Genomic DNA, 14810 nt, shown 5'->3' on the forward strand with positions numbered 1-14810 from the left:
GATTCGAACCACCAACCTTCTGATTGCATACCCACCAATAATTATATAGCATCAAACTCATTTAGTATTTCAAAGCTAATAAATTCTTCCCACATAATATTTTCAGTACCACCTGCATCAACAGACACCAGGCAACAATTACAAATACAGTACACAGAAGAAATTCAATAGAACAGAATCCCTTAGTGTTCATTTTTCTCTACTAGATGCTTCACAGCACTTGTCAGTTTGACACACATGGTTACTCAGGTTTGCTTCTGATGGCCAACAAATTACCGGTAGTTGCATGCACTTGAGCACTTCTGTCCAAGTACTTTAAGTATGATTTTTTGCACTTTCATGAAATACGTTTTGGCATCATAAAAGGCATAGTGGTGAAGTCTGTGCATGTTGAAGGAACAATGTTCAGCTTCCCACATAATGAAAAATCAAGTGCCCCTTAGGCACCATCTTTTTGCACAAGAGTCAAAGTAAGTTAATTTGCATCTACAGTATTAGGAAGTAATCTCCATTGAGTTCAATGGGGCTGACTTCCAGGTAAGTATTTACAGGACTGCAACCTAAGCAGCTCCTTAAAGCACTGCAGTGGAAATTATTTCTAGAGGCAGTGACTGTGTCAGTGCCTCTTCTGGTTGATTGAGTTGACTTATATACTGCTTTCCCACAAATAGCTGTGCCCAAACTGGTTTACAGCGAATGTTCAAAACATCAAAATACGAATATACAAAATATGCCAGTAAATTAAAAAATGACACCCAAAAATGTTAAGTCACGACGAAAGAAGAATGTATACAAAAACTTATGCAGAAATGGCAAAACTTACAAAAAAATAAGAAATCAATATAAACTTTTAAAGAAAAGAATGGGAATAGTTTATTGAATATTTACAAATAAGCTGTAAACAGATAAGAACATCGGCAGGATTATTGTAATAACCTGCAGTTTTTTAAGAGTATACATTTAAAGTAGATGAATTAATGATTAAGTTAATTTGGAATATGCATAAAATACAAAAAATAAATTTAAGGAACCTCAGAAAGAGGGGGAAGGAAGTAGAGTTTAATGTTAAAATGATTGTGACATTATTGAAATGTATAAAATTGAAAATCATAAAAAGTAAATTCAAAAATGACAAAACTCAAGCAATTTTACAATAAATTCAATTATTACCAAAATAATAGTAATCTAGGTTTAAGTACATAAAGACCAAATAAAAATTAGCCGACATTGCAGTTGTCTGGTACCAGTCTTTCTGCACCCCAAGGAGCCTGGCATAAAACACAGTTCAGGGCGGAGGGATCCTCTCACCAGGCTAGACGACATACCGCTGGCTCCCATCTTCTTATTCTAGACGAGGCAAATCCGGGGACGGCAATGCCAGCAACACTCCTCAGCAGCCTGATCGAAATGCACTTCAGAGCGGGAGCCTAGACCACACACAGCTGGAGCCTCGACGCTTTGCGCGCGCACCCACGCAAGACGCACCTGACGCAGCAGCAACCACGCGTGCGCAGCAGCGGACGCCTCCCCGACTTCGAATCAGACACTCTCCCGCCCAACCCCCGTTCCCTCTCCAGACCGGAAGTGGCGCGTGCGTCTGCCTTCCCGCGTCCTCGGCGCCGAAGCGGAAACGACCCGGAGAAGTTGCTCTGCCTCACGCTTGGCAGTCACGCGACCGGGTAGACGGGAGGGGGAGGAGCTCACTTAAAGGGAGACGACGCAGCTGCTCGTTTAAAGGTAGGGCGGCCGTTAAAGGCGTTGAACCCGGAAGGAAGCGGAGGTGCGTATGGGGGAAGGGGGACCCGACAGTTAAGAGGCCTTCGGGAGAGCTGCAAGGGGAAGGGAGGGAAGGCAGGAAGGCGCCGGGTGTTGCCCCTCGCTTGTCGCTGTGGGACCAACAAGTGGGTTACTATCATTATTATAACTATTATTATTAGGGGACGTTTAGTTCATTCCGTATTCAAAAGAGGAGGTGGCGATAAGCCGGCTGCGCTGTCCTCTCCCTTTCCTAATAATTTCGGAGCTGAAGCCGAGAGCCATCGGTCCTTGTTTCCGCAACTGGGTCTGGGCGGCGGCGGGCTTCTGTGACAACTTGAATACAATACTGGGAGGGGAGCTGGGGTTGGGCGAGTAAGCCCCCCCCCCGGATTACCCACCACACCATTTGAATGGCAATACCCGTCAACTTCGAGGGGGCCCGAGCCCTTCAAATATTTGATTGAGGGGGCTGAAGGGACCTTTGCCCTAGAAGAGTCGGCTCCTATGTAGGGAGATAATGATGGGCGGCGATTGAGTCATCAGCGCTGCTGCTGCTGACATCCTCTGCTTCTCTCCCCCCACCTCTCCCCCCCCCCAAATATATAAGTGCCAAATGGTGTGTATTTGGTACATTTTTGCTTTCACCTTTTTCTCTTCGCGTGGGCGAAGTCACAGCCCCACCTTGGTACAGTTACAGGGAAAACAACTACCAGACTTTTAGAAGACATCTGAAGGCAGCCCTGTTTAGGGAAGCTTTTAATGTTTAATAGATTATTGTATTTTAATATTCTGTTGTAAGCTGCCCAGACTGGCTGGGGAAACCCAGCCAGATGGCTGGGGTATAAATAATAAATTTATTATTATTATAATTATTGGTAGACCGCAATAAGATACTGCTGGTGTTGTATCACCATTGACACTTGAGAGAGACAGTGAGATTTTGGTTTCATATTGCTGGTGGTGCACATGACTCCTCCATAAGCCGCAGGAGCACACATTATTATGATTATGATTATTAGCCTTTCACCTGCAGGTTCCAGGGCGGGTTATGACAATTTAGAATTAAAAACAGCTAAAGCAGATTACAATCACAAGAATGGGGTAGGCCAAAGGGTGGGTGGTGAAGCAGAGGAGGTCTAAAGGAAATGACTGAGCTTATCTCCAGCAACTGAAGGGCGGATCTATCTTAAGGTTGCAAAATTAGAAAATATAGTATATGTATCCTGCAATGTAATGTAAAGCACTGAGTCATTTCAAAGGCAGAGTAGCTGTTGCCTGATGGCCCTTTTTTTCTTTTTGCACCAGATGGGGTCAATCCAATTAAGCCCATGTATAAACTCTTCCGCACCACTGGACGTTTCATCCAGCCCAACATTATCTCCCACCAACCCCTTTGGAGTGGGGTTTAGCATTTGCCTGAAGAAGGGTTCTTTTTAGTTGCTCCAAATAAAGGCTTTGGGTAGTAAACAAGTTTTACTTAGAATAGGCCCATTTAAATCAATGGACTTAATAATGTAAATTACTTTCAATGGGTCCAAGTAAAACTTAGTTCAATGCTACACATACTACTACTCTTGCTATATGAATAGGTTCCCCTAATAGATCAGCACAGTAACCCTGGGGTTTTTTTTCTTTTTGTGTGGGAGGGGGCTGTTGAAGTCCTGTAACTCTGTACGTTTTGTGTTGTCTGACTTTTGTTTACCATTCAGAATGGGTTCTAATTACAATACAATGGTGCCTCGCTAGACGAATTTAATTCGTTCCACGGGTCTTTTCTTATAACAAAAAATTCGTCTAGTGAATCCCATAGGAATGCATTGAATTTTTTTGAAAAAGTTTTTTGCCCATAGGAACACATTAATTGATTTTCAATCCATTCCTATGGGAAACCGCGATTTGCTAGACGAATTTTTCGTAAAACGAATTCGTCTAGCGAGGCAACCTCCACTAGAAAAATCCTTCCGTTAAGCGGAAATTTCGTTAAGCGAGGCACCACTGTATAGATTTTCCTCCTCCTGTGTCTGTAGGATCCCTGTCATATAGTACATTAGCACTCCAGACAAATAAGTGGGTATACCTTGCTACTCAGAATCATAGCTGTCAAGTTCTCCCTTTTTTAAAGGGAAATTCCCTTATGCTGAATAGGCTTCCTCGCGAGAAAAGGGAAAACTTGACAGCTATGCTCAGAATTTTTGTGGCTACAGGAGAAACTAAGTCATTTAAAATCATTGCCTTCAGCTTTTCACATACTCTTTTTGGGAGAGTTCTGTTGTCTAGAAAGCCATGGTCCCATGCCTGGGTGTTGGGCTTCACAGATTTGGCTTGTCATGGGTTGGAATTGCTATGGGTTGACATTTGCCAATAGCAACTCTGCATTGGGTGACTTTGAGAAGAAGCTTTGCTATGCAAGGCAAAGCACTGTGAGTGCTAAGTGTAGCAGGGGTGGCGTTGTAGAAACTTGTTCTCTGCTATATTCACATAGAAGGGCAAATCGTTTTGTCACAAAAACTTTTTCTCCTCCAAAGGGTTTGGACTGTTCATTTGAACACTTCTGACAACATGGCAGATGTAAGTATAATTAGCACTATAATGCACATTTTGAAGTGGCTTGTTGAATGTGACAGAGAGCTGTGTACCAAAGTATTATGCCTAACAGAATGGCTATTTCCCCTGCTTTCAGGGAAAGCTTATGGTGTAATGGAGGGTTCCAGTGAGTGATGAGTGTGAATGGAAGAGGTAGTTAATTGTCTAGTACATAACCTCTTAATGTGTGCTGTAAGTGACTAAGGTAAACAGTTTCCTTTTCTTTCCTCTTCTAGGAATTGAAAAGGTTCCTGTACAAAAAGCTCCCAAGGTAAGGGATTTACATTCTGTAGATTTACATTCTGAACTTTTGAGTTTCACATATCAGGAAACCTGTGTTGACATTTCAAACCCAGTGCTAAACCTATTCTCTAAATGAGACTTGGGAATAATTCTCATTTATCTCAGTGCAATGTCCTTCTAAGTCAGTAATGCTTATGGAGTTAGTAGGATTTAATGTGTTCGCGGGTGGCGCTGTGGGCTAAACCACTGAGCCTAGGGCTTGCTGATCAGAAGGTCAGCGGTTCAAATGTGCAATTAGATAAATAGGTGCCGCTACAGCGGGGAGGTAAATGCCGTTTCCATGCGCTGCTCTGGTTCGCCAGAAGCGGCTTTGTCATGCTGGCCACATGACCTGGAAGCTGTACGTCGGCTCCCTCGGCCAATAACGCAAGATGAGTGCCGCAACCCCAGAGTCGGTCACGACTGGACCTAATGGTGAGGGGTCCCTTTACCTTATGAATATTGTACCTTGAAAAATTGTTGCTTTTGGGTACCTAAATTGGAAAGCGTGGGGGGGGCTGTGCCCCTCCACTTATTGAGGAACTTCATACTGAGGGCTGTAGGAGATTGCATGGAGGTACACAGCTTAAGACAGGGAAACTTGCAACACATACCATGTCAGCAGGAAACTAATGTTATCTCCTCCCCCCCCCCTCTCACACACGTGTCTGTGGCTCCCAGCCTTGTCCAGTTGCGAACGACTCTGGGGTTGCAGTGCTCATCTCTGACTGACAGAGGGAGCTGGCATTTGTCCACAGACAGTTTTTCCTGGTCATGTGCCAGCATGACTAAGCCACTTCTGGCGAAACCAGAGCAGCGCACAGAAACGCCATTTACCTTCCTGCCAGAGCGTTACCTATTTATCTACTTGCACTTTGACATGCTTTTGAACTGCTAGGTTGGCAGGAGCTGGGACCGAGCAACGGGAGCTCACCCCCTCGAGGGGATTTGAACCTCCAACTTTCCGATCAGCAAGCCCTAGGCTCAGTGGTTTAGACCACAGTGCCACCCGTGTCCCAGCCTTGATTTAGTAACCTAATAATTAGGTAACCTAATATCAATATTAAATGGTTCCAAAGTTTTGACACTACAAACCAAGACATAATACTTCATTAGACTTTTATCATCCTTTATCCAAGTAGTTTCAAGTAGAATATATGCATCTGCTTCGCTTAAAAGTTAGGTCTGTATTTCCCATCAAATTCTTTTTTGGACAAAGAATGGGAATAATTTTTTGAACCCTTAAATTCTTCACATGGATTTGAGAATGTTGCAGGTTTTGATTGAGGCATTAATACAGTACATTACTGCTGTAATTGTTAAATTGATTAGTTGATTAGCAGAGTAAGGCTAAAAAAAGATGCAGCTGGCACCATCAATGTGAAATAGTTGACAGTATTACTGGTTAGGTTGCTAAAAATTCTACCTATTTTACTTTTCCAGTGTTGAGGGACTCCATGCTATTGTAGTGTCAGACAGAGATGGTGTACCTGTTATCAAAGGTAAGAGATAACCTGTGTATTTATCTGGATAGGATATTTGCATCAATTTAATGGCAATATAAAATCCTTGTTTGCTCAGAAGCAAGACATATCCTCCTACCTTGAAACAGACAAAAACATGAAATCATTTTCACCTTTTAAACTCTTCTCTTGTGCATCCTGATTCCTAAGGGGAAATTTTAAATATAACTAAGCACACATATCCACTCCCTTTCACCCTAGTCTTCTGTTGGCTTCCAGTGTAAACATGAGTCAGCAGAGATCACAATGCCTATTCGTCAGCTGTGATGCACTTTCCTGGATAAAATAAGTGGAAGAAAATAATAACTGTTTGGGGAAGCTGTGTGTGTTAACCACTTTCTTGGTGCTTTGATCTTTGGTAACGGTGTGAACTGGTTTCCTCCCGAATTACATTAGAAGAAAAAGCTGCATTCAGAGCTATGTGCACTCAGTCCTCAAAACTGCAGTCTTTATTGCCATACTATACTGCATTAACCAGTGTAAAATGGCAAATGGTTGCTTGATGTTTACATGCTTTGTATATTTGTGCCTTTACAAATATAGTTGGTCTAGAACTTCCATCATCCCGGACCATTAGCCAGTGGTGTGGGATAATGTAGTCCAACATCTTATTTGGTCCCAAGCTTCAAAAAGGCTGGTATATTGCTTGATGATTTAATTTGTATACTGCCTTCAATTCTATTTTGGGGTGGGGAGTGGGGGAAGTACAGTTTAGGCAAGGAAAGGATGGGTATCGGATTTGCTCTTGGGTAGTTAGAAGAGATGGAATTCAGGAAATTCTGCCTGAAGCAGATGGATAGTTGACCTTGGAGGGCACTTTAACTCCACTTGCTGAGCATTAAGAACCCACTTGAACACACCTTGGCTTTGTCAAAAAGTTCTTTCTTTCACAGTCATGACTGTTGACTATTTTTCTTTTAAAAATGTTAACTGTGCCATAGTATTGCAATATCTTTTGGAATTGCACTGTGCTTCAATCTCACTACACTTGCGAGGACTAGTCCCTTGAGTTTGGGCTGCTGGTTCAACTAATAAAATGCCTGTTATCTGTGCAAAATGTGTCTGTTAAAATATTTGGAGACCGGCTACAGAGTGTCCTCTTGTTCTAGTTGCCAATGATAATGCTCCAGAGCATGCTCTTCGACCAGGTTTCTTGTCAACCTTTGCACTCGCAACAGACCAGGGCAGCAAACTTGGGCTTTCAAAAAACAAAAGCATCATTTGTTACTACAACACATACCAGGTAAGATGTATTGCCTTCCTTCAAGAATTGGCAAAGGAATGGATTTTGCAAGTAATGTAATGAAGCATTGTATTGGAATGGGAGGAGTGGTGTTCTGTTTCAGCAAGCAATCTGTTTGTGCCTAGCTGTTTTGGCTAGTATTCAAAATCTGGCAGGATGTTTCCTTTACCTTTTTAATTAGTCTAGAAAATTATTGTTAACAGCACTACATTGCTGATGCATTGTGTGCAAGTGTCTTGTAAAAATCTATTCTCATCCTTACCCCACCAATGGCTGCCAGTAATGTTCTGTAATGATGGGCTCCAACTGCCATCAGCCCCAAGCAACATGGCCAATGGTAAGGGCTGATAGGAGTTCAGCAACAAATGGAACCTGGTTAGAACCATAAGAGGCTAGTGAACCCCCTGCCAGAAAACATTTACTGTGTGCTGGATTCTGAAATGAAATGTCTTGCTTCTTGTAGGTGGTTCAGTTCAACAGGTTGCCTTTGGTTGTGAGTTTCATCGCTAGCAGCAATGCCAACACAGGTACGTCTTCAGGACTGAGAGGCTTTGCTGCCTTCAGCACCCATTCTGCTAGATTTAAGTTGTAATATGTGGGTACACTTGTGGTTTTTCAAAAAGCTCTCTACTTGCTTAAAAGAAAAAGGCCAGTTGCATGAAATTGGCAGGCAGTTTCCTCTCCAACTCCCAAATTGTGGATAATATGATAGCAGAGCTTTACACCAAAAGTCACAGTGACAGGACAGCTCAGCTCCACTAGTCCCCTCACCTTGAAAAAGCCACATGAGATTTTCCTAGGGCAGGGGATGGGCCAACTGGGAGCAAGGCACCCCTCTTTCTCTCTTCCTCCTTGCCCTGTGGGCTGTGTGGGAGTGAGGAGGGACAGTTTGCCCTTGACAGAGGTCTAGGTTTCCCCCACCTGCATAAAATTATGCAGGAACACAGGTTCTCCACTCCTGTTAAGGGATGGCTCAGCAGAGGTGATTGTGTATACTGCTGCTTTGGCGCAAGGAGCAGAGTGTGGTCTCAGCACTGGAGCAAAGGGAATGAAAGCTCTTATGGGCCGGGACCAGACCCTGTGTTGCCTCTGCAAGTATCTAGTTTATAGTCAGTGGCAGTGAGAATGTCCTCTCCTTTGGTGCTTGCTCCTGTGCCAAAATGTTGGCATGAAGTTCAGTTTCCCCAAATAATTTATTGACAGGTGATCAGTTTGCGTTTACAAATGGATCCCTCTAGTATGATATATAAACTTTGTTTTTCTATCTCTTCCCTTCCCACTTTATATATGTGTTTGTGTAGGGCTGATCGTAAGCTTGGAAAAAGAGCTTGCTCCCTTATTTGAAGAGCTATGGCAAGTAGTGGAAGTCTCTTAACCTGGCACTTTATCTCCAGAGTGAAGCATCTCTTGAATGCTGGACAGGAGAGGTTGATTTCTTTTTTCCAACCCACTGCCGTGTAACAAGTGTCTTGGAGCAAATGCTACTTTCTCTTGTTTTAAATAATTTAAACAAGTTGCATATAGAGCAAAATATAGAATACGATGGGGAGAAGGGGGTTCTGGCTGCAGGTTTATTTGTTAAAACTACAGGGTATTGTGGAGACCAGCTGATGACTCCCATGGAGTTATATTCTGCATGCCTGAAGTTATTTCATAGGGGGGGAAATTACTGTTTGTTCAGAATTGGCCACCCCCAGCTCACTTGCTGTACAAGTAACGGGTGTGCCTGTCTTTGAACTACCACTATATGAACCGTGCAAAAATATGTTTTCCTTTCCCAGTCTTGCAATGAAGACTTCCTAATATTTGCTCACATTGTGAGGGGAAGCTTTTCTAGCATTGATGTGCAATCTGACTCATGGTTTGTTTGGATAGAGAAATACTAATGGCCTGGAAGTTTTTATAAAAAACAGGTACATGCTAGTTCTCTTCAGTACAGCTACAGCTGAGCTCGCATCAATCAGTGTTCGTTTGCATATATTTGTAAAACAGAAGGATGAAATTTCTTGTTTTATCCCATTTCTATTTGAGTTCATGTAATTATGTTGCTTTGCTGCTTCATTTTACCTTTTTGCATGTCCCTAAACAGATTGAAATAAAAGTGTGTGAATAAGATATGTAGCCTGATTATTACCAGCGAGAAGAATCTTGCAAAACAGCATTCTGGCTAGCTTCCTTAGATTTGGATAGTGTTGTTTCTTTGGTGCAGATGTGGAGAGAACTTTGGCCTTCCATATGATGTAGAATTACAACTTGCTGGGGCTGATGGGACTTATTGTTCAACAGCATCTGGAGAACCCTCCTGCTTTGATGAGGTAAAATAAAAACCCGGGCAAGGGTGAACTTAGTTGGACACTGTGCAGAGAGAATAACAGCACGATCCCTGTTTATTTCAGTGTTGCTCATTCTTAGCCCAGGTATGCAGTTGTAACCCCACTTAGCTGTGAGTAAGTCCTGTTGAATTCAATCGGGCTTCTGAATAGGCAATGATAGGATTGTACTGCTATTATCTCTTTGCACTGTACTACCTGTGTCCCAGGGGGAGAAGTGTGTCTCAAATTCCAGGAAAGGAAGGAAATGCTGCAAGTATCTGAGCATTGCACAAACATTTGAGACATCTGACATTTCCCGCTAAAAGATGCTTTAAAAAAAACAACAGGTCCCTACTTGCGAAGCTGTACCCTGTTACTCTAGAATACAGACAGGATGTTCTCTTTTCTTTTTATTAGAAATTTTACAAGAGATACAAAATGCATGAAATTGTTCCAGATACAGCCTTGAAAAGCCTTCATTCGTGTGGTCCTGTTCTCTACACCTACCCTGATTCCCAGCACTCACAGTATATTTTGAAATGTTCCTGCTGCTAACACAGAATAATATTAAATAATAGAACACACAGAGAATAAAAATGGTTGCGTTACAGGGTTAAAAAACAGTAACAACTAGTACAGTAGGCTGGTCCCAAGTTATCTTACCTTACAGTAATTAGAAGAGCACTTTGAATGCTGTTGGTACTTATGCTCATTAACACACACATATAAAAAGGACATTTCACTAAAATATATTGGCAGTCTGCTTTTGCATGCCTCCATGGTAATTTTCTCCAAACCAAGTGTTGTGACTTTATGTATTGAGCTTGGTTTCTAAAGAGCATGTGGGAGAGGCTTAGAATTATTGGCATTGTATGCTGAACACATCCCCCCCCCTCACGCTGCTGCTGGTGTGTTTCCATAAGATTTGGCTGGCCACCATGGAAGATAAAAAGCTGGACTAGATGGGTGTCTTGTCCGATGCATTTGCCATGATCCAGCAAGTGAGAGAAATAACTTCCTAATGTGGTTTTCCCTGCTAGACCAAACACTGCATACGTGTTAAATGTATGCAGATTTTATTGCTGGGTGCACATTCCGACACACAAGTTCCATTTGAATTAGCCAATGTCGATGGAGATGAATCTTTCCATCTGTGGTGCAATGCACATGGGAGCAAACATTCTCAGACACGGTCATGGGTCACTAACAAATTGCAGAAGTCTGTGTGGGACCAGAAGTCCACTTATGCTATAGTACATGGTGTAAATGGCTGAGAAAACAGTCCATGCCAGATGTGTAAGGATGAACATCTTCAGAGGTAACACAATGACCCATGCTGTGAGAAGATCCAAGACATTTAAGCTGAAAGTTCATTCATTTGGTGCAGCAGGTGTGTGGAAATCACACCATAGGAAGTAGAACCTTAGACATCAGCGTATGAGGATCAGCTGTTAGTGAATACGTATGATGGCTTTTAAAGAGGGTTAGACAAATTCATGGAGCATAGGCCTTCAGTAGCCATTAGCCACAATAGCTAAAAGCTGAATATCCATCTTTAAAGGTCGCATTCTTCTAGTTATCAAATGCTGGGAACAAAGATTGGCATCTCCAACATGCCACCTTTGTAGGTTTTCTTTGGGCATCTGGATGGGCTTGATGGGTTTTTGCTTTTAACCAGTGCAGAAGATCTTATGTTCGCAATGACAGTTTTGATGGAGCATTAATTTGAACCAACCTGGGCCTTTGTGGCAGATCTTGCTGAAGAAATAGCTACGGCCTGAATGTGCCTGAGTCACGCTGGCGTGCTTGTCTCCTTATCTGCGACTACAAAAAGAAAAACCTGGTATTTATATAACACAGATGAGCTTATCAAATGGGATATTTTTTTCTTTATATTAATCTCCATTAAGGTGATGTTCTTTTTGATTGTCCCCTAATCATCCAGCTTGGTAGGCCTGCACTGGCAGGTATCAGAAGTTAACTGGTGGCTGCGGTGCAGATAGTTGGCCTGGTTTGTTTATCACACTAAACCAAACCATAGCTTATTGCAAGTATGTGGGTTCCCGGAAGGAAGGTCCATGGCCTCTCTGGGCATTCTGCTTCTGGGCTGAGCTGTCAAGTTTTGGCTTAGAGTGACATGCAAAACAGGCTACTGTTTCCGTTATGTGCTGCACAAGAAATAACTGAGCCTAAACATGTGCAAATACTAGGCTTGTAATCCTTTCCTCTGGTCCACTGCTGCCGCCACCCATCGCCTCCAGGGCTGAACAGCTATGTCCTCCATGCCTTGTCCAAGGAAGCCCCCTCACTTCTGTTGCCCTCCTTCCTCAGTACAGTATAGCTATGCCCCATCACCTCAGTGCAGCGGGACTAGATGCCCACACCCTAGTGCACACTAACAAAGAAACCGTGGCTACAATTCAGCCTGTGGAGCAGGGATTCAGAGTTATTTCCTCTCTTGTGGTTTTGTCCCCCTTCACCAATGAAGCTCGGGGGGGGGGGGTGACTATGGAAATCCTCTCTGATGCAGTGCAAAATAACAGCAAATAGAATGGAAAACTGGGTCTCTGCTGCACAGAAGCATCATGACTTCTGCACTGGCTTTCGGATAAGAAAATAGGAAGTTGCCTTACCCTGAATCAGAACATTGGCCCATCTAGCTAACTCAGTGTTGTCTAAACTTTATGCTCTCTGACAGTGGCTCTCCAGGATCGCAGACTCACTCCTCTGTGTGGAGAGGCTGGGTACAAAATGATATTGTTTAGGTAAAAGTATGTGCTCTATATCTCTGAGCTACAGACCTTCTTAGTTTATATACTTGTTTAAAGGCTAGGGATACCACTTTCTCTTTTTACATGCATAGTAAGGCCAGTGAGGAAATAAAGGGTTCGGCATTACACATTTTTAACATGAAATGTTTCCTTTTATCTTAAATGCACCAAGCAAAAGTTCAAACACTCATCTGATCTTGAGGGATAGGCACTTCCTTACCAGTTTCCATTGCAGTATTTTAATCCATTCGTCTGCTTCTACTCCAGTCTTTGCATAAAGGTAATATGTTCTCAGTGGGAATACTAAACTGTAAAAAAGAAAAATTGTAAAAATACTTTGTATCACAAGCATAAGCAATACTAGCTGCAGCCAACACCCATACCACATTTTACCAAATAAGAATTGAAGCTAAAGGGAGGTTTTAGTTTTGGTTTGTTTTATAAACAAACAAAAACCGAATCCACTTTTACTCCAAGTAAGAATTCAAAGCAGCTAACATTAAAAAAACTGAAAAAACTGAAAAGAAGGGTCAAAATGCTACCGTAAAACACAGAGCCAGTGGCAAAATAAAAGCAGCTGAAAAAGACATTTCCCCTCTGTCACTTCATCAGCATACAGAATTAACTTAGGGTCTTCGGCAGCAATGCTGGCTGGCTACATACACACAACCAGTTTAAAATGCTGCTAGGTCATTCTCTTTTCTCAGTTTGGATCAAAGCTGGTTTGTGGAAAAACATGTAAAAATACAGTATATTTGCTAAGAAATTACAGGATAGATACAGGATATAGATTCTGGATAATGTAGATTCAATATACTGCTATCCCAGACCCACAATGGGAACACACTGGATGCAGAGTAAACAGAGGGTGTACACACAGCCTTGAAGGAGAACTGGAGATTTCTCATGTGTAAAATGCTGGAGGAGGGTATGAGTGGTTAAAAAAAATAAGAACATTTTAAAGTACAAGTATTATTAGCATATTAATCAACAGAATTTTGTAAGGGTATGTGCTTTGGGGCATTCTTGAATAGCCAAGGTTCTGCATGCAGAAAACAACAAATGTGGACCTCAAAGGCTGCCTTGGTTAAGAATAAGCTCATTCATAGACACAAAGGAAGTTGCCTTATACCCAGTTGAACCACTGGTCCATCTTGCTCAGCATTATCTGCACTGACAGTGGCAGCTCTCCAGGGCTTCAAGCAAGCGTCTACCTGGAGATACCCTCTGCTAGCAAAACAGATGCTCTGCCACTGAGGGATGCCCATTCCCCCATGCTAAGCCACAGTAAGACAGAAAGCAAGAAGGAAAGAATAAAGTCAAGGAAAGGGCAGCTGTAGTGTAAAGCTGTTGAGACGAGACATCAAGGACAGCAGGAAAATCACTCTGTGAAGTTCAGAGGTGAGGCTTGTAAATTGGAAGAGTGGGCATTCACTGGGCTGCTGAGAAGACAGACTAATAATTTTATTGTCTTCATTCATGATAGTTCACGAGTATTCAGAGCCATTTGAAGTAATTTTACAAACGGTAATTTTTATCTAGGTCTCAACTTACCAAAAACAATTGACTTTGTCCTGTGAATAGTCGAACTGCACAGCTGAGCATTCTGTTAGGTCAAGCGCTCTGATTGGCTCTGTGGACTTAAAAGTAAGTTATCTTTGAAACAATCATTCTTTCCCCTCCCCCTGTAATGAGCAGAACCCCCAACTCCCCAGATAAAGATGCTGAGGAATAAGTGAGGCCCTGTCTGCACAAGCACTATTACCCACATATGTACTGGCACCCACCTATATAATAAAGAAGCGGTGCTTGCGTCATCCACCCACTCCCCATGTTGACTGAACTGACAAGCCACCGGTAGAAATGATTAAGACTTCCACAGGGTAATGTGGAGCGTGTGGGAACCACTGGGAGCCATTAGCAGGAGGGCGTTTGCTTAGAGAAATTGCCTTCCTTTGGCCCACATGGTTTGGAAGGATCTCAACACTCATGTCCATATGCAGCAAACTCAAGGGATTGAAACATGGTCGCCCAAGTTCAACTTGCCAACTCACCGTCTGGTCTTTGTAATATTTCAGCTCATTCCTGTGCAGTGTAAACCACCTGGTTTTCCAATTCTGAAAGAATAAAGTTGATATTAGAGGAACTTAGACATTTGAAAAAATATAAGAATGAAAATGGCAACACATGGTATCTAAAGTAAAACTTTATTTGCGTGGCCTACAGGCCATTGCAACAAAGGATTCATATTACATAACCTGGTAAAAAAAGGAAAGAAAAAAGAAAAATGCTATATATAACAATAAAATGTGCTGTCTCGGAATTCAGCACAACACAA

General features: G+C 42.4%; 2 protein-coding genes across 4 annotated transcripts in view; one reads left to right on the top strand and one right to left on the bottom strand.

The window, feature by feature from the left end:
- The first annotated feature begins 1656 nt into the window (after positions 1–1656).
- LAMTOR3 (late endosomal/lysosomal adaptor, MAPK and MTOR activator 3) lies at positions 1657–9504 on the top strand. 3 transcript variants are annotated; one of them, XM_035112010.3, is made up of 7 exons: positions 1657–1901; positions 4284–4326; positions 4578–4612; positions 6067–6125; positions 7256–7389; positions 7853–7916; positions 8691–9504. In XM_035112010.3, exons 2-7 carry the CDS (start codon positions 4318–4320, stop codon positions 8762–8764), a joined length of 375 nt encoding a protein of 124 aa, XP_034967901.1. In that variant the 5' UTR covers positions 1657–1901; positions 4284–4317; the 3' UTR covers positions 8765–9504. The 3 variants fall into 3 exon arrangements, with proteins under 3 accessions (XP_034967901.1, XP_034967900.1, XP_034967902.1); XM_035112009.3 differs by having other exon boundaries at positions 1657–1780; XM_035112011.3 differs by having other exon boundaries at positions 1657–1737.
- Positions 9505–10098: 594 nt separating this feature from the next.
- The window catches only part of DAPP1 (dual adaptor of phosphotyrosine and 3-phosphoinositides 1), a 31775-nt gene continuing 27063 nt past the window's right edge, over positions 10099–14810 (bottom strand). The window contains exons 6-9 of the mRNA XM_035112008.3: positions 14527–14589; positions 14027–14112; positions 12693–12780; positions 10099–11525 (exon numbers count right to left, since the gene is read on the bottom strand). Of these exons, the coding sequence (XP_034967899.1) occupies positions 11472–11525; positions 12693–12780; positions 14027–14112; positions 14527–14589 (291 nt within the window). The 3' untranslated portion in view covers positions 10099–11471. The remainder of the gene's footprint in view (positions 11526–12692; positions 12781–14026; positions 14113–14526; positions 14590–14810) is intronic.

Source organism: Zootoca vivipara, chromosome Z1 (assembly GCF_965207765.1).
Source record: "Zootoca vivipara chromosome Z1, rZooViv2.hap1.1, whole genome shotgun sequence".
Lineage (NCBI taxonomy): Eukaryota > Metazoa > Chordata > Lepidosauria > Squamata > Lacertidae > Zootoca > Zootoca vivipara.

Bases quoted from the DNA above. Each gene is read 5' to 3' on its own strand.
- LAMTOR3 (XM_035112010.3), top strand. The intron at 6,126-7,255 runs GTAAGAGATAAC...CTCTTGTTCTAG, and splicing joins TGGTGTACCTGTTATCAAAG to TTGCCAATGATAATGCTCCA. The intron at 7,917-8,690 runs GTACGTCTTCAG...GTGTTTGTGTAG, and splicing joins TAGCAGCAATGCCAACACAG to GGCTGATCGTAAGCTTGGAA.